Source organism: Paroedura picta, chromosome 9, assembly GCF_049243985.1.
Source record: "Paroedura picta isolate Pp20150507F chromosome 9, Ppicta_v3.0, whole genome shotgun sequence".
In the NCBI taxonomy this organism is placed as follows: Eukaryota; Metazoa; Chordata; class Lepidosauria; order Squamata; family Gekkonidae; genus Paroedura; species Paroedura picta.
Window position 1 is genome coordinate 76310049 of NC_135377.1, and position 22959 is coordinate 76333007.

Genomic DNA, 22959 nt, shown 5'->3' on the forward strand with positions numbered 1-22959 from the left:
ACAAGGTGCAATGTTTTGACAAAACCAAAGTGCCCAGCCGGCTTGGAATCATGACACGGTTACATCCGGAACATAGATTTTTTCTCCTTTGCAAAACACCCCCTCCTTTTCCTGAAGGGAGGGTTGGAGGCGGGGAAACTGCAGGTTGCTAGCCAAGCCTCTCTGGACCCAACCCCCTGGGAAGGGTCCTCCTGCTGGTGCTTGACTGCGCATCACTGCCGCCAAACCCACTTGGGAGGGACTGAAGACTGATGCCACCAATGGCTCCTTCCTGCTCTCGTATTGTGGCAGGCGGGACAGGGCATCAGCGAGAAAGTTCAGTTTGCCCGGCAAATGCTTGAGAGTAAACGAGAACCGAGAGAAAAAGTCTGCCCACCAAATCTGTTTAGCTGTTAATGTTCAAGATTGGCACAGTGCCTGTAAATTCTTGTGATCCATCCATACTTCAAATGGAGTAGGGGAACCTATCACCAGTGCCGCCAGGTGGTTAGTGCCAATTTCATTGCTGTGGCCTCTTTTTCCCAAATGGTCCATTTTCATTCAGTGTCATTGAACTTTTTGGAAATGTAAGCTAAGGGGTGCAGCTGACCGTCCTCCCCCCTCTGGAGGATCACAGACCCCACTGCCACATCGCTTGAATCTACCTGGACCTCAAAGGGTTTCAGGGGGTCTACATGACCAAGATTGGTTCAGAGGTAAACAGTGTTTTAAGTTTCTCAAAAGCCACCTGGCACTTCTCAGTGCACGCCAAAGCCATTCCAAGCCTCAGCACCTTGATCCCCCCCCCCCACTTTCATTTTTAACAAGTTAGTATGGGGGAGCACCACTCACGCAAAGTTTGGAATGAAGGTGCGGTAAAAGTTTGAGAACCCCAAGAAACTTTGCAATTGCTTACATGTGTGGGGGGCCTCTGAGTTGAGCAAGTCCTTTACTTTATTAGGGTCCATACTCAGTCCTTGGGGAGAGATGTGGTACCCCAGAAAATCCATACTGTTTTTATGGAATTCACATTTGGACAGTTTGGTGTACAATTGATTGTCTCTCAAGCGAGTCAGGACCTTGTGAACCAACACCACATGATCTCTCAGGTTCTCTGAGAAGAGTCAAATGTCATCTAGGAAAACCAGGGCCCCTTTAAACAACAAATCATGAAGAACCTCATTGATTAGGTCCATGAACACGTCAGGAGCACCGGACAACCCAAACGCATCATGCGGTACTCAAATTTTCCCAGTGGGGTGTTGAAAGCGCTTAGGTGCTCATGGCCTTTTCAAATCCTCACTCTATAGTACACTTCCCTTAAATTCGTGAAAATCCTCCCCTTCCTCAATTGCCCCAAAAGGTCCTTTATAAAGGGGAGGGGGACGCGTTGGATGTGGACACAGCATTCAGCCTCTGGTAATGCATGCATAAGTGTAACGTCCCATCTTTCATTTTCACAAATAACACAGGCGCCTCCATGTGAGTGGCAGCAGGACGGATAAAACCGCATGCCAAATTCTTGTCCAAGAAGGCAGGCAACTCCACCAGATGGGCTCATGGAATAAAGCTTAACTTTTGGTAGGGGTTCCCCCAGTTTCAATTCAATGGCGCAATCGGTCTTGCAGTTAGGGGGCAGCTGGTCATATTCCTGCTTCTCAAAAACCTCCCCCAAGTCCCAATACACTTCCAGCAAACCTGGCACTGCTCTCTTACACAGCACCCCAAATTCCCACTGCCCGTCCTTGGAGGGCTCCGATGTACCAATATGGGGGAGACTTGTCTTGTCAGTAGCAAGTGCGAAAAGGATCTAGGAGTCTTAGTAGGCCATACATCAAGTCAGCAGTGTGACTCAGTTGCTAAAAAGGCAAATGGGATTTGGGGCTGTATCAAACGGAGTATCGTGTTCATATCATGGGAGGTGATGGTACCGATTTACTCTGCTCTGGTTCGGCCTCACTTGGAGTACTGTGTTCAGTTTTGGGCACTCCAGTTGAAGAGGGATGTAGACAAACTGAAGCATGTCCAGAGAAGGGCAACAAAGATGATGAGGGGTTTGGGACCAAGACATATGAAGAAAGGTTGGGGGAGCTTAGTCAGTTTAGCCTGGAAAGGAGACGACTGAAAGGAGATCTGATAACCATCTTCAAGTATTTAAAAGGCTGCCATATGGATGATGGAGCTGAGTTGTACCCCGGAGGGATAGACCAGAACCAATCGGATTAAATTAATTCAAAGGAAATTCCATCTCAACATCCGGAAGAAGTTCCTTACAGTTAGAGCAGTTTCCCAGTGGAACAGGCTTCCTCGGGAGGTGGTGGGTTCTCCATCTTTGGAAATTTTTAAGCAGAGACTGGATATCCATCTAATGGAGAGGCTGATCCACTGAAAGCTTAAGGGGGTGGTAGGTTACAGTGGATGAGCGATTGGGATGTGAGTGTCCTGCATCATGCAGGGGTTTGGACTAGATGACCCATGAGGTCCCTTCCAACTCTATGATTCTATGATTCTAATGGTGCTTACATCCGGGTTCATTAAAAGTCAGCATCCGGGACCGCCACCGAACACTGGGATCATGCTTCCTTAACCAGTCCAACCCTAAGACAAATGCCCAAGGAGCAACTATGGGTTGGATTTGTTCCCAATGTTCCCAATATCCAAAATCAAAGGAGATGATGTGGACCACTGCCTCACTCCCCTTGGAGAATTCTCCTTTCATCTGGGCAAAACGTATTGGTTTCCGTAAGGGCTCTACTCCCACCCCCAATATCTGCACCATGTGTGGGTTCACCAGGGTTTTTGTGCACCCACAGTCCAAAATCATTTCACCCTCATTCCTGCTCCAGTCTTGGGATCGGACAAAGTCACCGGGATTAGCAGAAGGGGAATGGGAGTTACCGAATGACTGCCCCTGCCTCTGACCTGATGGCGGGGATGTCTCATGACAGGTCTGTGCCATTTCCCGCTGGCTTGCGGGGCTCTTCTTCCAGCTCAAAAGGAACCAAAAGTAAAACGATTCAGATGCCTTTATACTAATGCTCGAAGCATGGGCAATGAAGAGCTAAACTTCACATGCTGATGGAAAGGTATGATCTAGTAGGCATCACAGAAACTTGGTGGAATGATTTTCATGACTGAAATGTAATAGTGGATGAACTGTTCAGAAGGAACAGAATAGATCGAAGAGGTGGAGGAGTGGCACTGTATGTGAGGAAAGGCCTTACCTGTCAGGAAATTCTAGTGAAGGAGAGTATATCTAAAGTGGAAAGCATCTGGGTGAAAATAAGCAATGGGAAAACAAACAGTGTGGTGGTTGGTGTCTGCTACCGATTGCATGACTAACGAGAGGATGTGGGTGCTGCACTTTGTGAGCAGTTTGAGAAAATATCCAAGCGGTAGGACCTTGTCATCATGGGTGACTTCAATTTCCAAGATGTGTGCTGGGAAACAAACTCTGCGAAGCGTCCTCAGTCATGCAACTTTCTGACCTGCCTGGCTGACAATTTCATTTATCAAATGGTAGATGAACCCAGAAGAGGTTCAGCCATACTGGACTTAATACTGACCAAAAGGCAAGAGTTGGTGGATGAGGTGAAGGAGGTGGTGATCCTAGGGGGAAGTGACCATGTCTTCATAGAATTCCTTTTGAGATGGGGAGGCAATGAAACTTGTAGCCAGACGCGGATGTTGGATTTTCGTAGGGCAAACTTTAATAAACTCAGAGACATGATGAGTATCATACCATGGACGAGAATGCTGGAAGGGAAGGGAGCATGTGAAGGGTGGACGCTACTCAAACAAGAGCTATTGCATGCTCAATCAATCCCTATACGAGAAAGATGAAAACACCGCAGGAGCTCTAAGAAGCCTATTTGGATGAACAAAGAACTTCAAGAGGAACTAAGAAAGAAAAGGGAAATGTGACAGTGAGTGTAACATGATTGCCTTCCTCCCAGAAGACAAGATGGACTACAGCTGCCCCAAGTGTAAGCTGGTAAGACTTTTGGAGGAAAGGATTACGGGATTAGAAGACAGCATTGTTACTATGACCCAAAGAAAGAAAGGGGAGGAGTTCATAGACCACAGCTGTGCAACTCGGAATAAAGAGGATACAACCAGTCCTGAAGAGGATAAGGAGATTGACCTCACTACGGAGCCTCTGCAGACAGTTCGGAAAAAAACTCTATGGCGTAGAGCACAACGGTTCTCGGGGCCTTTGGAGCTCCAGAATAGATTTCAGGCCCTTGCAGAGGAGGTGCAAGGGTCAACGAGGGAAGAGGTCCCAAAACAAAGTCTAAGATAAAGTGAAGAGGCCACGGGGATAGAAGGAAATGGAGTGGATTGCCATGTGGCTGGGCCCGATCCCCTAACCCGAGAGGTGTGTTGCTTGCCAGGGGCGAAAATTAAAGACGTTTCAGAACAGCTGCCCAAACTCCTCAAAACTACGGATGGCTACCCATTTGTGATGGTCCATGTGGGAACGAATGACATGTCCCTGAATACCATCGCTCCTATTAAAAAAGACTATCAAGATCTGGGGAGGAAGCTCAAGCAAATGGGGGCACAAGTGGTATTCTCTTCAGTCTTGCCTGTCAAGGAAAGAGGAATGCATCGGGAGAGGAAGATAATGGAGGTGAATCACTGGCTGCCTAGTTGGTGCCGGCAGGAGAGATTTGGTTTCTGGGACCATGGGATAGGCTTTCTTGAGGAAGGCCTACTAGCACCTGATGGACTGCACTTATCGAAGCTGGGGAAGAATGTGCTTGCCAGGAACCTGGGGAGATTCATCAAGAGAGCTTTAAACTGAAGCCACAGGGGGAAGGAGACGATCAACATAGGGAGTGTAAGGAAGGAGAACGATTGGGGGCAGCCCAACCAGCAAGGCCAGCTCATAGGGAACCAAAACTAAAAGGATTCAGATGGCTTTATACTAATGCCCGAAGCATGGGCAATAAGAAGGAAGAGCTGGAACTTCTCATGCTGATGGAAAGCTATGATCTAGTAGGCATCACAGAAACTTGGTGGAATGATTCTCATGAAGGAATGTAATGGTGGATGGATATGAATTGTTCAGAAATAACAGAATAGATCGAAGAGGTGGAGGAGTGGCACTATGTGAGGAAAGGGCTTACCTGTCAGGAAATTCTAGTGAAGGAGAGCATATCTACACTGGAAAGCATCTGGGTGAAAATAAGCGAGGGGAAAACAAACAGTGTGGTGGTTGGTGTCTGCTACCGACCGCCTGACCAACGAGAGGATGTGGATGCTGCATTTTACATCTGTTTTTCCCCACAGGTCAAAGGGTTTAGGCACATCTAGAGATGGCAGTAGCCAAATGATAGTGTCTGGGTGGCAGGCTAACATGGATAGAGAGGTTGTCGAGAGGCATTTAGCTGCACTGGATGAGTTCAAATCCCCTGGGCCGGATAAAATGCACCCGAGAATGCTCAAAGAACTTTCCAGAGAACTTGCACAACCCTTGTCCATCGTGTTCGGGACCTCTTTAAGGACTGGAGATATCCCGGAGGACTGGAAGAGAGCAAACGTTATTCCAATCTTCCAAAAACGGAGAAGGGATGACCCAGGAAACTACAGACCAGTGAGTCTGACCTCTGTTGTGGGTAAGATAATGGAGCAGATATTAAAGGGAGTGATCTGCAAACATCTGGAGGACAATTTGGTGATCCAAGGAAGTAAGCATTGATTTGTCTCCAACAGGTCCTGTCAGACCAACCTGGTTTCCTTTTTTGACCAAGTAACAGGTTTGCTGGATTGTGGAAATGTGGTTGACGTTGTTTACTTGGATTTTAGTAAAGCTTTTGATAAGGTTCCCCATGATGTTCTCATGGATAAATTGAAGGACTGCAATCTGGATTTTCAGATAGTTAGGTGGATAGGGAATTGGTTAGAGAACCGCACTCAAAGAGTTGTCAATGGTGTTTCATCAGACTGGAGGGAGGTGAATAGCGGGGTACCTCAGGGCTCGGTACTTGGTCCGGTACTTTTTAACATATTTATTAATGATCTAGGTGAGGGGGTGGAAGGACTACTCATCAAGTTTGCAGACGACACCAAACTGGGAGGACTGACAAATACTCCGGAAGATAGAGACAGAGTTCAACGAGATCTGAACACAATGGAAAAATGGGCAAATGAGAACAAGATGCAATTTAATAAAGATAAGTATGACATTCTGCATTTGGGTCAGAAAAATGAAAAGCATACCTACTGGATGGGGGATACGCTTCTAGGTAACACTGTGTGTGAACAAGACCTTGGGCTGCTTGCGGATTGTAAGCTAAACATGAGCAGGCAGTGTGATGTAGCGGTAAAAAAGGCAAATGCCATTTTGGGGCATCACATCAAAATCACAAGATGTCATAGTCCCGTTGTATACGACACTGGTCAGACCACACTTGGAGTACTGTGTGCAATTCTGGAGGCCTCACTTCAAGGACGTAGATAAAATTGAAAGGGTATAAAGGAGAGCAACGAAGATGATCTGGGGCCAAGGGACCAAGCCCTATGAAGATAGGTTTATTTATTTATTTATCATACTTCTATACCGCCCTCCCCGGAGGCTCAGGTTGAGGGACTTCGGAATGTTCAGCCTGGAGAAAAGGAAGTTGAGAGGGGACATCATAGCCCTCTTTAAGTATTTGAAAGGTTGTCACTTGGAGAAGGGCAGGATGCTTTTTCCATTGGCTGCAGAGGAAAGGACACACAGTAATTGGTTTAAACTTCAAGTACAATGATATAGGGTAGATATCAGGAAAAAAAATTTCACAGTCAGAGTAGTTCAGCAGTGGAATACGCTGCCTAAGGAGGTGGTGAGCTCCCCCGCACTGGCAGTCTTCAAGCAAAGGTTGGATACACACTTTTCTTGGATGCTTTAGGATGCTTAGGGCTAATCCTGCGTTGAGCAGGGGGTTTGACTAGATGGCCTGTATAGCCCCTTCCAACTCTATGATTCTACTAGATAAAAAGCCCATTTTAAACCTTAATAAAATGGGCGCTTGATGGGCTGTCCCTCCCCCTGGCAACTGGCGAAGGCTTCTCAGGGGCTGTGGTCGGCAAGGTCGCAGAAGGCTCTTTCCTCCCCCCCCACCCCGATGGACTGGGGATGGGTGGTGGGCGGATTTTCGTAGTGGGCCTACCTGTTGACTTCCATCGCGATTGGCGAGTGGGCGGTGGATTGCAGGCCGCGGCGCTGTGCTCAGGCATGTGGTGCAGCGTGGCGGCAGGCCAGGTGCGGTCCTTGGGGCGGCGTGCGAGGCATAGCGGTGGTGGTGGATCGGCTCAGCGGGGGCGTCGTCGCCCTCATGGCAGCAGGGAGTTGTGCGTCGCAGCATCTGCACCAGGATCGAGGAGGCGAGTGTGTTGGTGGCTCCGGGGCGCGGCGCGGTTGTGCAGGAGGCGGGCTGCCGGGGGAAGGAGGCACATTAACAGGGCGCTGCTGGTGTTGTGCACCAGTCCCGCCGCAGGGCGGCCGCCGCCTCTTACTGGTTTCAGCGTTGGGTACGGTGGTGGTTGGCGGCGGCAGTGGCCGCTGCAGCTGGTCGGCCAGCTCGTCATGCCCGCGGCTGTTGCGGCGGGGCGGAACGTGTTGGCGGCACGGCAGGTGAGGCTCGCAGGACGCTGCAAATGGCGGCAGGTGGGCTCCGGTGGTAGTCGAGGGGTGATGAAGGCGGCTTGAGGGGGGAGGCTCGTGGAGTTCCCCCGGTCCCATGTAGGTTTTTCTGCGAGGCTGTGCGGAGGGAACTGCGATACTCCGGCGGCGGGAAAGGAACAGGGTCTTTGATGCGGCGGCCCTGCTCCTTTCCCGGCGGCGAAGCATCTGGGTGGGCAGCCCTGGGCGGGCCAAGTGGCCAATAGGGAGGCGCGCATAGCGCAACTCCCATTTGGCCATTTGGCCCCCGAGTGGCAGTCTGCGGGTCCCAATCAGGTGCCGCTTCACGGCTCCTGATTGGACCCCTCTGAGTTTTTATCCCGGACGGGTCCCGTTCTGATTCTATGATTCTATGGGATTTTCTTGGATGCTTTAGGATGCTTTGGGCTGATCCTGCGTTGAGCAGGGGGTTGGTCTAGATGGCCTGTATGGCCCCTTCCAACTCTATGATTCTATGATTCTATGATTCTGACCTATCACTGGACGATATTTCTAGAGGTCAGTGGAGTAAGGAGAGTGTGCACTGTCTTACTGCCCGGTTTCCCGGCTAGGGTGGAAGGGTTGATTTGCTAGCCGCTTTCCGGGTGGATCTCATTCCCGGAGTAGGTTTCTTTGCCTTCTTGGAAGGGCAATCCACCAAAAAATGCCCTTGTCCTCTACATCCCAGGCACAGCCCTTTCTTCTGACACCGATCTCTCTCTGTCGCATCTGGCACTGCCCATTTTCCGTTCGACATCTTCCGACCCCTACTGGTTCTCTTGGTGGCTTTCTCCCCAGCATTGTTCACATCAACCAATTATAGAATCATAGAATCATAGAATCATAGAATCATAGAGTTGGAAGGGGCCATACAGGCCATCTAGTCCAACTCCCTGCTCAATGCAGGATTAGCCCTAAGCATCCTAAAGAATTTGTATCCTGGTCTCGATTTCTCCTGCCAGATGAACCCAGCCCCTCAGGGTAGTGGATGGCACTTGGGTCAGGCATTGTTGGAGGAAATCGAGGCGCAACCCATCCCGGAAGGCATGGACCCACTTCGTCTCCGACCACTCCGGCACCCTGGCCACCAGCCTGCAAATTCCCCCTGCGTACTTGTATACGGCTGGGTCAGAGCTTCAGTGCCAGCTGCACCCCCACTCATGCCGGTGTCCCCGGCACCATCGTCCCCTTCATCTCCGTCGCCAGGAGTCAGAGCGTTCCCATCGTTGCGAGGATCAGTGGTCATTCCAGATATTTTTTGAGACCAGTAATGTACACTAAACTGTGAGATTCATCTAACTGTCAGGATTGCAGACTTCTACATAGATAGATACATACATTTATTTATATATAGCCGTTTTATTTATATATAGCCATAAAAGGTAAAGATAAAGGTGCAAGCACCAGGTCATGTCTGACCCTTGGGGTGACGCCCTCTAGCGTTTTCATGGCAGACTCAATACGGGGTGGTTTGCCAGTGCCTTCCCCAGTCATTACCGTTTACCCCCCAGCAAGCTGGGTACTCATTTTACCAACCTCAGGACGATGGAAGGCTGAGTCAACCTTGAGCCGGCTGCTGGGATCGAACTCCCAGCCTCATGGGCAGAGTTTTCAGACTGCATGACTGCTGCCTTACCACTCTGCGCCACAAGAGGCTCTTTATATATAGCCGTAGGCCTTAACGAAATATAAAATACAAATTTACAAACAGTAAAATAGAATAAAAATAAAAATATATAATTTAAGACCAAAAAACTGCAATAGCATACATGACTACAAAGTGCAAGAGTGTTAAGAGGCTGCCTTTGCGGTTGTAACGTTGGCCCTTATTTTTCTTGCAGCCAAGGCAAATAGAGTGGTTTTATATGTTACATTATCAACCTGGTCAGATAAGAGATAGATTGTCTTTTCAGCAACAGAGGGAAGGTTAGAACCCCGTAAGGTCTCATTGAGTAATTTGGCCCTGGGTTGAGCATAAAGTAAGCAGTCAATGCAGTCAAAATCCTCCAGAACTTGTGCACCTCAAATACAAAAATGCTGGGTTTTTTTGGCGTACAGCTAAAATGGCTCGCCAATACCTCTGTGGGCATCATTTCAAATCAAAGTGATGCTTTGAGATTATGGTTAGTGATCTTAATTAGATAAGAGGATCTACGGTGTTCATATTTAAACCGCTTAAACCATGTTGCTGACTTAATTTTCAAAATTTGCATTCTGTCTAACTGGGCCGACTTGTAAATAAAACACCACTCTATTGAAAGATGGTTGTTTATTCAAGCAGATCTCCCTGGACTCCCATAGACGAATATGACGAATGCAAGACAGACCCCTGCTCTTATCCCCCCAGCTTCCCGCCTTCCCCAGACCTGTTAAGATTTACATAACAAGCATAATAGTGAGAGATGCAGGTGGTAGGCCCGGGAGGCCAGCCAAACGAGATAACTAAGCGGCAAGCTGTGACCTCGGAGAAAGGCACCTAACACTAACAGCCAGACAGAAAGAGAAACGGGAGTACATTTCAAAATGGTTACATACAGGTTCAGAGTATATTAATAAATCATGGCAGAAACCCAGAAATCCATCTATCTATAAATTAAAAATTGGGAAGCCAGGCAGTCTTTACACATTTAAAAATTACTGTAGACATGGATAAGAATTTAGCCACTTAAATAAATGGGCTCTAGTCCAGTGTTCCCCAACCCCTGGTCCGGAGACAGGTACCGGTCCATACATCAGTTGGTACTGGGCTGCGGCTCCTCCTCGTCCTCCTTCCCGGCTGCTGCCTCGGGGGCTGCCCTGACACTCTGCCGCCGGCTCAACTTTGGTGCTCTCCAGTGGCGGCCATGGCTGGAGCTCCCCCTCGGCAGCACCCCCCAGTGGGTGGCGGGAATTCTGGGGCGCTGGCAGGAAAGCAAGCAGAGCAGGGGCTCAGGCGGCAGTGGCGACGTCCCTCGGCAAAAAACTCCCCTCCCCCTGGGGCCTCAGTAAAATTGTCAAGCGTTGATCGGTCCCCAGTGATAATAAGGTCGGGGACCACTGCTCTAGTCCATTAAAAAAATGTTCTGTAAAAACTTTAGTTTGGTGCCACTTGGTTAGGTCCTGAGTATTTTAGCTCTCTTAAGAAGCAAGATTTGTCCACTTTTCACAATCAGAGTATGGCACTGTGTAGGTCAATTCTGAGCACTTGTGTATGTTTTTGTGTAAGTGTATATTTGTGCTGTTACACACTGATTTTGTTGCATCAGGCTATAATAGGAGTGGAAACCCACTGGCCAATGTAGAAGGTTGGACTGCTTTGGACTTTCACTTCTGCTTCTCTGAATTAAAGCAGAGACCTCAATTAGGCCAAAGGAGTGGAAACAGTTTAAATACATTTCCTCATTTCTACTTACCCCATCCAAGTCACCTCTCTGCTGCAAACTGCTGCCTGGCAAGATCCAGGCACTGCTGTTGTGTGTTCCTCATTCTTATTATTGAATAATGGGTTCAATAAGGCATGGAGTTGCTTGGATAGATGCAACAACCAATAGCAGAATGGATCCTGCAAGCTAGCCAACAGTAATTAGACATTCCCTTTCCAGCAGTAAGATTCAAGGTCCCGATCTCTGTTGCCTCACGTATACAACACTTTGCAACTCCCCATTACACTCAAAGCCTTGCAGATATTCAAAGGTCAGCGTAGGACTGCTGCTGCCTTAGTTGCTGCCTCCTTGCCATCTGGTGATTCAGGCTGTGAATCCAGGATGTTGGATTGTAGCGACTACTAATTTCCAGTGCTGGGGGAGGAGGTGCTTCCTTGTACAGAATGATCAAGAAGAAAAAACAGGCATCAGAAATAATTTTGAATCAACAGAGATTGCTTTAAACAGTAATCAGTCATTGATCATTATAGCCAGTCTGTCAATTTTGTGTTATCTCTCCCACACTTCTGTCTTATTCCACTGGCAGAGATACTAAGGCACTAATATGGCAGCTGTTGCTCTCAGCATCAAAGACTGAAATAATGGGAGGCAATTGAGTCTAATTGTCTTGAACTTTCCTACGGTTATACATTTGAAGATCATTCTGAACATACTGTTCCAGCAGGGGTTGGGGCTTTGGTTCAAATAGTTCATGTTGTATAAGCACCCAATTCGCAATCTTTCCATGACTAGGCAGTAAGTCCGTAATGAAGTCCATTGAAATGACTGTCCATGGGACTTCAGCAGTCCTCACTGTTGCCCCCTGCCCACTTGGCAGTTATGCAGGTGGGGCAACCCTGACTAGATGATTCAATATCTTGGTAGCCCATCAGAACTGCCGCCTCATAATGTGTAAGCTTCGTTTTCACAAATCCAAAATGTCCTGCGACCCAACTGTACCATTCGCTCCTGGGTCCTAATCTGTAACCGCTCCTGTGAAGTGGTGATAATAAAACCCTAAGGGGTAGGTGGGAGGAGAAAGGGGCGGGGCCTGTCCATGATAAAAACTCGGAGGCCAAGTGGCCCATTGGCGACTTGGCCCGCCCTGGATTGGCCACTCTGGGGGTTCGCCGCAGGGAAAGGAGCAGGACTGCCGCGTCGAAGACCCTGCTCGTTTCCTGCTGCCGAGGCAGGGACCTTGCCCGGGGGGGGGGCTTACCTGGTTGGCCGATGGACGAGGTAAGCCGCCCCCATGGCGGCACCCCCACCCATCCACCCTCCATGCTCTTCCGACCCACCTCGCCCCCCCTCCCAACAACCTGCCCGCCCACCCCCAAAAGTCACCGCCATGCTCCCCCCTCCGCCGTGGAGCCACCATCGCACCCGTCACTGTCTTTCCCCCCCACGCTCAACACTTGGCCCCGTGCTCCCCTCCACCACCGATCCCCCGACCCACCCATCCATCCCCGTCTGCCCCCGACCACCCCCCCAAGAAAAGCTGCGCCCGTTATCCGCGCACCCACTCCTCTCTACCCAATGCTTTTCCCCCGCCCCCCCTTCATGTCCCCCTTGCCATTCCCCCCCGGAACCTTCGTCAGGTGCTGCTGCAGCTGCAAGGTCATTTAGTGGATAATTTTATCAACACTCTTTGCTGGCTGGTTTCCTGGACTCTGCACTTGGTAGTTTCATGTTATGTCTTAGCTTGATACCTTTGTTACCAACTGCTGCTGGGGGGGTTGGGGGGGGGTCATGAGATCTTATAATGTACTGTTTGGCCTGGCAAAGCCAGAACTGTCTTTGAGTTTCAGTATGATACAGCTTGAATAAAGAATCTATCTTCTAAAGTGGATTTCTTGTCTACAAGTCTGGGATCCTGACACCAGCTCCCACAACTGTTTTAGGGCCTGCAGATTTTTGTTATCTGTCCAGACTTCAAATGGCATTGCCCTCCCCCTTCCAGCCAGTGCTGCCATGTGGTCAGCTTAATGGCCGCTGCCTCCTTCTTTCAAATGCCCCAGTTTTCTTCTATATCTTAAACTTTTTGGACAGGTAGGCACTGAGGTGCAGTCCCCATTCCCTCCCTCTCTAGAGTAGGCCCACCCCTATTTTCATGTCACTCAAGTCAACTTGGACAATAAACTCCTGTGCAGGATTGGTATGTCAGAGGATGGGCTCCAAGGCGTCTAAATTAGTTCAAGAATTCCGTTGTGTTAATCCTACAAAAATTGTGCCTCCTTTGCATGAAGAGGGGAGGTTGATTTTAGGGGTGCAGAATATCATTCTTTTCTTTCTCCTTTCTTCTCCCCCCCCCCCATTCTCACTTCGGGGTTGTTATTATGATGATGCGCGGCATCTGTTAATTATTCCCAGGAAGGGGGGGGGAGGCAGCCCTGCTGAATCCTATATGTAGCAACCTGTAGTTTGAATGTTAGTTCTAAATTTGCGTCTGGTGTAGCAGCTTGCTTTATTCTAATACATTAAACTTTTAAACAAGAACATTAGCTTTATTGGGAGTAAAAGAAGAATCTCAGGGCTCTCTCAGCCTCCCCTCCCTCAAAGGGGGTCTGTGGTGGGGAGAGAAAAGGGAAGGTGCTCTGAGACTCCTTTGGGTAGAGAAAAGCGGCATATAAGAACCAAATCTTCTTCAGTGATCTCAGGGCTGTCTCAGCCTCACCCACGTCATAGGGTGTATGTTGTGGGGAAAGGAAAGGGAAGGTGACTGTAAGCATCTTTGAGCCTCCTTTGGGTAGAGAAAAGTGGCAGATAAGAACAAACTATTATTTTTTATTTTTTTTATTTTTTTTATTTTATCTTTATCTTTCTTTTATTCTTACTCTTCTACCCAGCAAATGTTTCACAGTGAAAAAAGCAGTGTATAAGAACCAACTCTTCTTCTTCAGTAATCTCAGGGCTCTCTCAGCCCCTCTTCCCTCACAGGGTGTCTGTTGCGAGGAGAGGAAAGGGAAGGCGAATGTAAGCCGCTTTGAGACTCCTTCAGGTAGAGAAAAGCTGCATATAAGAACCAACTCATATTCTTCTTTGAGGGCTTCCTGGGTGGCAGCAGGCAAGCCCCTCAGCCACCCACCCCCAGACTGGGGCCTTTGACATTGACCTCAATCCCTGGTGATATCCAGTGGCCAAATGGCAGCCACAGGCTTTGCTGGGTTTGTGGAGGGCTGGCCCGAGAGTGGCTTGCCAATCAGAAGGTGCACAGGACAGACAGAGCACTAGACAGTCTCCATCCAGAAGGCTGTTTCCAAAATATTAAATGGAGCAAAAAGTGTTAAAGATGCACAGTACAACCAATAGTTTGAAAAATCTGCAGAATTCGTTTAGTTTGGGTTTTCAACACAATGTAAGTCATGTAGCTCTTCCTTCTTCATAACATTATGTTCCACAGGCAGACAAGAACCCGGTGCATTCTTGTTTAGTTAAGTGACTCCACTTTAGTTAAGTGACTCCACTAATATTTTCAAGGAACAAGGCATTGGACAAAGTTTCAACCACTGTGTTCTTTGTTGGCCTGGTCTCCTTTTTCCGCTGACCAATCCCAGCATAATTGCTTTCTCCACTGGGTTGGATCTCATGATATGGCCAAAGTAAGTGAGCCGGAGTTTCATGATCTCGCCTACCAGTGATAGATCAGGCTTTATGTGCTGTAGTATTTCCTTGTTTCCTTGTTTCCTTGTTTGTGACTTTTGCTTTCCATAGCACCCACAGAAGCCTTCTCCAACACCAGAGTTCAAAGAAATTGTTTTTCTTCTTGTCTGTTTTTTTTCATCATCCAATTTTCACAGCCATAAATAGCTACTGGAAATATGACAGAACTAATCAACATTTGGTCATCAGGCTTATGTCCTTGCTTTTCCATGTTTGGTTCAAGTTCATCATTGCTGAGCAACTTGGCTACAGGCTTTGGAAATAACTAGGGTAATATAACACTAGAACTATCTGAACCAAAAAGAGTACGATATCTGGTGGTCCTTCTTCAAAAGAGGAAGAACAGCAGGGCAATGGCAGGGATGGAGAGACACTGCAGAACGTCTGCCTAAAGAAACATAAATTGAAGAGTAAGGAGATTTCTAATGAGGGACTGACTTTTCTGGTTGAAAACCCTGGAATGGAGCTCCTTCAGTACAGAACATACACGATGCTCATGGTATAATTAGGTATCTGTGATGTGGAAAATAGCACCAACATATACTCTTGTGGATATGGCCCAGTGGAGACCACTATTGGGCACTTGGGTTCTGCTGTATGAGAATTAGGTGTCATGCGTGTGTATATAGGCCCTGTAGCCAATTTGAGGCTAGATGAGGGAGATCCAGCATCTCCCAGGTGGGCCCAGGCATCTCTTTCTTGGAGCACTCCCGGAGCATACCTGGTTTGGCTTCACTTCCTCTGAGGCTGCTTAGCTCAAAATGTGACCCCACCCCAAACCCTGCTATTTGAGAGGGGCTCTGCTCAGCCGCCCCCCCCCCATGGAAAAAGCATGTCTTTGCATATTGACTGTGTGTGTATGTGTGTGTGTGTGTTTCATTTTTCCCCATCATGATCAGGGCTTCCTATAGTGCGTCTGATTTTTATTATTTTAGAATACTGGTGCAGTAAGAAAATAAATCCCAGCAAAGTCTGTAATGGCAAAGCATATTTAAAATTGTGGGTAGCGTTGTTTCCATATGTTAATTCTGGCAGTGACACTGGTAAACACCCCCCCCCCCCGTTTCCCCTTAAATATATTTTCTGTTGTCTTGGCGCATAAGCCGATAGGCCCTTCAGCCATGCTAGGTGCTCCTGCCATCTTTCTAGGATAACTACTGAATTTTTCTCTTGTTCTTTGTGCACAGAGAGTTTGGATGGCGAGATCCAGAACTTCCAGAGGTTATACAGATGTTACAGCATCAGTTCCCCTCAGTGCAGTCCAACGCTGCCGCCTACTTACAACATCTTTGTTTTGGAGACAATAAAATAAAAGCTGAGGTAAGACAACAAGAACGGTGGCATTAAGATTAGCAATCATTTCACTTGTGTGTTTTTGTGTGTATGTCATACATAGCCTCTTGGGGTTGTGCCACCCTCCAGCTTGGAACTCCCTTCTTGGCCAGGCTGAGGTCCTTTCTAGAGCACTAAGTCTCATATTTCAGCAGTCTAACAATCAGATCCAGTTTTCCTATTGGTGAATAAATGAAGAGGGATTCCTCATTGACCACCGAAATGCTGGTGATCTTGGACAAGAGCCAGTGTGGTTGGCAAGGGGTCTATAGCGAGGGGGGGGGTTGGAAGAGAGCAAAAAGGATGCCTGGATCCAAGACAGCCCCTCATTTCTAGGTTCTGAGGCTAGAGGAATAGTGTGTGTGCATTTCTCAGTCATGGCAAAGTGTCATAGGGCAGCTTTCTGGACCATTTTGATACCCAGACTTCTTGATAGAGACATAAATGAGCAGATGGGTTATATATAGAGAAATATTTTTTAAACTTCTTGTACTGCTGTCATAAAGCAGTCATTTCTCAATTTGTCATATATTAGTTTTCTTCCTGTGGGCAAGAGAGCTGGGCATTCCTGTGGGCAAGAGAGCTGGGCATTCAATGAAATGATAGTGACTTGGCCAAAAAAGAAAGGAAGACCTTTGTGGTTTGCCTGTTTCCTGGAGCTCTTAAAGGACATTTCAGTCACTAATTAATGAGCTATCAGTTTTTGACCCAGTGATCTCCAAATGATTCTATCACAGCAGTTGTTAGGGGTCTTCTGTCCACAGAACAGCATTTCATAGAGAACATTTCTCCTTGGAGAATAGTTGACAAAAGTCGGAATCAAATGTAGGCATTGGGCAGGGGGTGCATTCGGCTAAATCCAAACTGGAAAAATAGCCAGAGAATACCTCAATGGCATTTTTCAACTATTCCTTCTACTGGATATATATTTTTTCAGCTTCGCACTATAGTGTATCCTGGATAATCTTGAAAAAAATAGGATTAACCAGGGAAGCTGGATGGCCTCGGTTAAACAGCATTTTTATTTATTTATTTATTTATTTATTTATTTATTTATTTATTTATTTATTTATTTATTTATTTATTTATTTATTTATACTTAATTTTATATACTGCCGATTACCAACAGGGCTTGCGGCGGTTTACACAGTAAATGAATAAAAAGCATAAAACTCATAAAACCTATAATTCCCTTAGTAATAATACATGATAATACATAAAACCAGGCGGCAGGCAGAAAAAGCCCAATTGCTCTCTATTCCCCTCATCCAACTGGGGGCAGCCCTCCTGTTGTTCTGTTGGTGTTCTGTTGGTGGGAGTGAGGTGTCAGATCACTCAGATGGACACAAGGAATCAAGATCAAATGTCAGGACCCCCTCCCCCACGGGCTCAACCATATGCCTGACGGAAGAGCTCCATCTTACAGGCCCTGCGGAAAGTTGACAATTCCGACAGAACCTGTAGCTCTTCCGGGAGCTTATTCCACCAGCCATTGCCTCCTAATCCCGGTTCCAGCAAGGTGGTCAATCAATATCTCATGGTCGACCACATCAAATGTGGCCAACAGATCTAACTGAATGAATATAAGGGAACTGCCCCGATCCAACTGGCACCGGATATCATCCGTAAGGGCGACCAGCGCGGTCTCCAACCATGTGGTCAGGATGAAAGCCAGACTGGTATGGGTCAAGGGCCCAAGTTTCTTCCAGAAATACTAGTAGCTGATCCGCCGCGGCCCGCTGTATCACCTTGCCCAGAAACGCTAAATGCGAAACTGGGAGGTAACTGGCGGGGTCTTGCGGGTCTAGCAATGTTTTCTTCAGCAAAGAAAGAAAACTTCCACTGCCTCCTTAAGTCCTTCAGGGAATTCTCCAGATGTTAAGGAGAGGTTGATAATCTCCCTCAGAGGACCTCCTATCTGTTGGTCACCTGATTTAAGCAACCAAGATGGACAGGGATCTAAGGAGCAAGTGGTCGCCCTCACTGAACCTAATAATCTGTCCATTTTGGTTAATGAGAGCTGCCTGAAGCCATCAAACACTAGCCCCTGTGACAGCCATGGAGCTTCCAGTTCGCTTACTGTATCAATCGGAGGCGAAGAGGGTGCCTAGGAGCAATCTTGTCAATGGCGGCCGTGAGGCTGGACTGCCAGTCCTCCACCAAGGCTGTTAGCAAGACGCCGGTATGCATTGGGTCCCGCAGAGCATTCAGGAATCGGAATCCATAAGTCTCCGTGGACAGACTAAAATCAGTGCATCACCCAAATGGGGAGGGGGTGGTATCCTCAGTCGAGCCTTCAGGATGTGGTGATCTACTGCTACACCTGCGCTAAAGATCAAATCGAGGGTGTGACCGGCCTGATGGGTGGGACCGGCAACAAACTGCAAGAAGTCTTGGGTACTGCAATGCCCAGGTGGCCGCTGCCTCCAGCAGGCCTGGCAGGGAATCCGGAGGCACAGTGGGGGTGATCGGTACACCAACCAGATAGCCACATTCTTGACTGGCTCCCATTCTAGGCCAACACACTCTATCCCCGGGATCAATGGCACAGGGAGAGCCCTGAAGGAGAAATACTCTCTGACCAGGATTACCACCCCCCTTCCCTCCCCTGGAGCCAGGGCTGATGCAGGATCGAAAAACCGAGTGGTGCAAGATCTTTCAAGGCGACAGTCTCACCCTCACGCACCCAGCTTTCAGTCACACAAGCCAGGTTAGCCTATTGCCTTGTGAAGTACTCCCGCAAGGTTGAGGACTTGTTGTTTATCGGCCTGGCATTGCATAGGATCAGCACTGGTTCTACCCTAGCCCTCTCTCCTGTGAACCTGGGGATGGGACAGAGATTTAAAGGGCAACGACGGTTTAAGAAAAATGTTTAAAGCCAGTGTAGTGTAGTAGTTAAGGATGGTGGCTTCTAATTTCATGAGCTGTATTTGATTCCTTGTTCCTCCCCATGCAATCAGCTGGATGATTTTGGACTAGTCACAGCCCTGAAAGAACTGTTTTAGAAGGCAATCCTGTCATAGGGTGTCTGTTGTGGGGAGAGAAAGGGAAAAATTGTCAGCTGCCCTGAGACTCCTTTGGGCATTGAAAAGTGAGGTATAAACACCAACTCTTAGTGTTTCTTTAAAGCAGGCTTTCTCTTTATGGGTTTTTCTTTATGGCCATCAAAGGGTTTCCCAAATGGATGGGAGTTAATTATTTGTATAGTTTTTAAAAAATTTAAACATTTATTGGGTGATCGGATTATTTATTATTATTATTATTATTATTATTATTATTATTATTATTATTATTTGATTTATTTCACAATGTCTTAAAAACCCCATTAAAACTCCCATTAAAACTTAAAATCCATCACAACATGGTGGCAGCAAAAAAGGTCCTTCCTACCCCCATTGCTAAGGGGGGGTGGCAAAGAAGGAGATCAGTGATGCAAAAGAAGCCCAGGGGGGAGCCATCGGTGTACTTTGCCGACCCCAGCCTCAACCATGGACCTGGTGGAAGAGCTCCATTTTGCAGGCCCTGCGGAACTCCGAGAGATTCTGCAGGGCCCGCAGCTCACTCGGTTTGGTGTAGTGGTTAGGAGACCCAGTTTGGTGTAGTGCTTAGGAGTGCGGACTTCTAATCTGGCATGCCAGGTTCGATTCTGCGCTCCCCCACATGCAACCAGCGAGGTGACCTTGGGCTCGCCACAGCACTGATAACTGTTCTGACTGGACAGTGATATCAGTGCTCTCTCAGCCTCACCCACCCCACAGGGCGTCTGTTGTGGGGAGAGGAATGGGAAGGCGACTGTAAGCCGCTTTGAGCCTCCTTCGGGTAGGGAAAAGCGGCATATAAGAACCAACTCTTCTTCTTCTTCTTCTACCCAGCCACAGGACCTCCGTCTTGGAGGGGTTGAGTTTCAGATGACTCTGCTCAAACCATTCTGTCACCGCTTCCAAACATCTGGCAACTGGTTCCGGGGGAGAGTCCGGGCAGCCGTCCATAAGGAGATAGAGCTGGGTGTCATCAGTGTACTGATGGCAACCCAGCCCGAAACTCCGCACCAGCTGGGCCAGAGGGCACATAAAAATGTTGAATAATGTGGGGGAAAGAACCATGCCCTGTGGGACCCCACAAGGGAATCTATAGGGGCGTGAGAACTCATCCCCCGCCGCAACCCTCTGGGTCCGGTTCTGGAGGAAGGAGTGTATCCAGCGCAGGGCTGTGCCCTTTTATCCCCGTGCTGGCGAGGTGGAGGACCAGTAACTCATGGTCCACGATGTCAAAGGCAGCCGACAGATCCAAAAGGACCAGCACAGCTGACCCGCCTCTATCCAGCTGGCGACGGAGGTCATCCAGCAGGGCGAACAACACCGTCTCCACCCTGTGGCCAGGATGGAAGCGAGACTGATATGGGTCAAATGCCGAAGTTTCTTCCAAGAATGCTAGGAGCTGGTCTGCCATGGCCCTTTCCACCACCTTGCCCAGGAATGCTAAGTGCAACACCGGGCGGTAGTTGGCAGGGTCTCACGGGTCCAGCACTGTTTTTTTCAGGAGAGGGCGAACCACCGCCTCCTTCAGCCATTCAGGGAACTGCCCGGAACTCATGGAAAAGTTGATAATGACCCTGAGTTGGCCTCCTATTCCTTCCCCACCCCCTTGAGGAGCCACGAGGGACAGGGATTGAGGGGGCAGGTGGTTGCCCTGACCGAACCCAGTAACTATAATGGTAAACAGTAAATAACAATAGAACTATGTAGTGGAACAGTAGAACATTAGTAAGAACAGTAATTCAAACAACAACATACTAACAGCCTCAGGGATTTGATGATTCAGGCAATGCTTTTCATGGGAGGGAGGACCCAATGAAAGGTGTTGGATCTGGTTGACCTTAAACAAATGCCTGGTGAGGAGATCCCTTTTGCAGGCCCTGCAGAATTATTCTGGTTCCATTGTATCATGCAAGGAGGAGAACAAAATGAAGGATGAGAAATGTTTGGAAAGGGGGGGGATATCTTAAAAAGGGGGAAGCTTTTTTATTTTTTACAGTACACTAACAGGGCAAGATCTGGATGAGCCGACAAAACGATGGAGCTGGGTATAAGGAAAGTTAGAGGGAAACAGTGGCCTCACAAGGATGCTGCAGCCCGGCAGTGACTCTCACAGCCATGAGCTGTGGGGGCAGATCTTGTCTTGATCCAGGGCTGGCTTGGTTGATGGGCTAAGCAGATGTGCAAGTGTTTGCCTCTTTGTTTTGCAAGCCACAATGAGTGGAAAGCAGAGCTATGGCTCTTTAAGGCACTCTGACTGCACAAAGGCAGAAGACCTTTAGAAGTAGATTAAATCGAGGTGCATCCTGAATGCAGAATGACACTGGCTTCAGGAGTCCTCCAGCTGACTTGAACCCCCCCCCCCCCCCCGTGGGATGATCCTCCAGGCCAGGCTGAATTCAGATATTTTTGGTGGGGGGGATCACTTAGGCATGTAATTAGGATCACTGTGGGTGGGCAGGTAGTTGTGAGTTGCTGCATTGTGCAGGGGATGGACTAGATCAGGGGTAGTCAGCCTGTGGTCCTCCAGATGTCCATGGACTACAATTCCCATGAGCCCCTGCCAGCAGGGGTTCATAGGAATTGTAGTCCATGGACATCTGGAGGACCACAGGTTGACTACACCTGGACTAGATGACCCTGGAGGTCTGTTCCAATGCTATGATTCTATGATACTAAGAAACAATGATTAAGTACTTAGGAAATGAACATTAAATCAGCTTTTGATTTCATATTGAAAACTATTTTGTGGAAGTGGTTAGAAACACCTTCAGTAGATAGGTGTCTCTTTTTTTTAATATTAGCCCTTCAGAAAATTACTTTTATAAGGGTCCAATGCGATCCACAGGGCCATTGAACTAAGCCAGTGAGATCAGAGAAGGGAGTTGAACAGGGCCATATTTTAGCACCCCTTCTGTTCAGTATCTATATAAATGATCTGGTCCCTTGTCTAAGCAAACTAGCATTCCATCCTCCAAAGCTTATGGAAAGCTAAGTTTTATACAGATTATGACTGGAATGTAATAGTGGATGGATATGAACTGTTCAGAAAAAACAGAATAGATCGAAGAGATGGAGGAGTAACACTGTATGTGAGGAAAGGTGAAGGAGAGTATATCAACAGTGAAAAACATTGGGTGAAAATAAGCGAGGGGAAAACAAACAGTGTGGTGGTTGGTGTCTGCTACAGGCCTCACTTCAAGAAGGACGTAGATAAAATTGAAAGGGTACAAAGGAGAGCGACGAAGATGATCTGGGGCCAAGGGACCAAGCCCTATGAAGATAGGTTGAGGGACTTGGGAATGTTCAGCCTGGAGAAAAGGAGGTTGAGAGGGGACATGATAGCCCTCTTTAAGTATTTGAAAGGTTGTCACTTGGAGGAGGGCAGGATGCTGTTTATGTTGGCTGAAGAGGAGAGGACACGCAGTAATGGGTTTAAACTTCAAGTACAACGATATAGGCTAGATATCAGGGGAAAAAATTTCACAGTCAGAGTAGTTCAGCAGTGGAATAGGCTGCCTAAGGAGGTGGTGAACTCCCCCTCACTGGCAGTCTTCAAGCAAAGGTTGGATACACACTTTTCTTGGATGCTTTAGGATGCTTAGGGCTGATCCAGCGTTGAGCAGGGGGTTGGACTAGATGGCCTGTATGGCCCTTTCCAACTCTATGATTCTATGGTTCTATGATTCTAAGACAGAACTCCCCCCCGCGCTCCGTTTTCCTCAAGTGGGGGTCAGTAAACAAAAACAAAAGTTATTCCTGGGCTGGAAACAAAGGATCATTCCTTTGTTGTGGAAATCCTTTTAGTTATGTAGATTAGTGAGTGATGGCGGAGACAATAAGACATGACTCACTGGGCTGTTCAGATTTCTAACTGAATTCCTAGCTTAGGAACTGGAAAGAG

General features: G+C 47.9%; 1 protein-coding gene across 13 annotated transcripts in view; it reads left to right on the top strand.

Moving 5' to 3' along the window:
• Positions 1-22959, top strand: part of CTNND2 (catenin delta 2) — a 671801-nt gene that overhangs the window by 468274 nt on the left and 180568 nt on the right. For all 13 annotated transcript variants that reach the window (XM_077353364.1, XM_077353370.1, XM_077353371.1 and 10 more), the window contains one exon: positions 15876-16008. In XM_077353364.1, coding sequence (XP_077209479.1) covers positions 15876-16008 — 133 coding nt within the window. The remainder of the gene's footprint in view (positions 1-15875; positions 16009-22959) is intronic.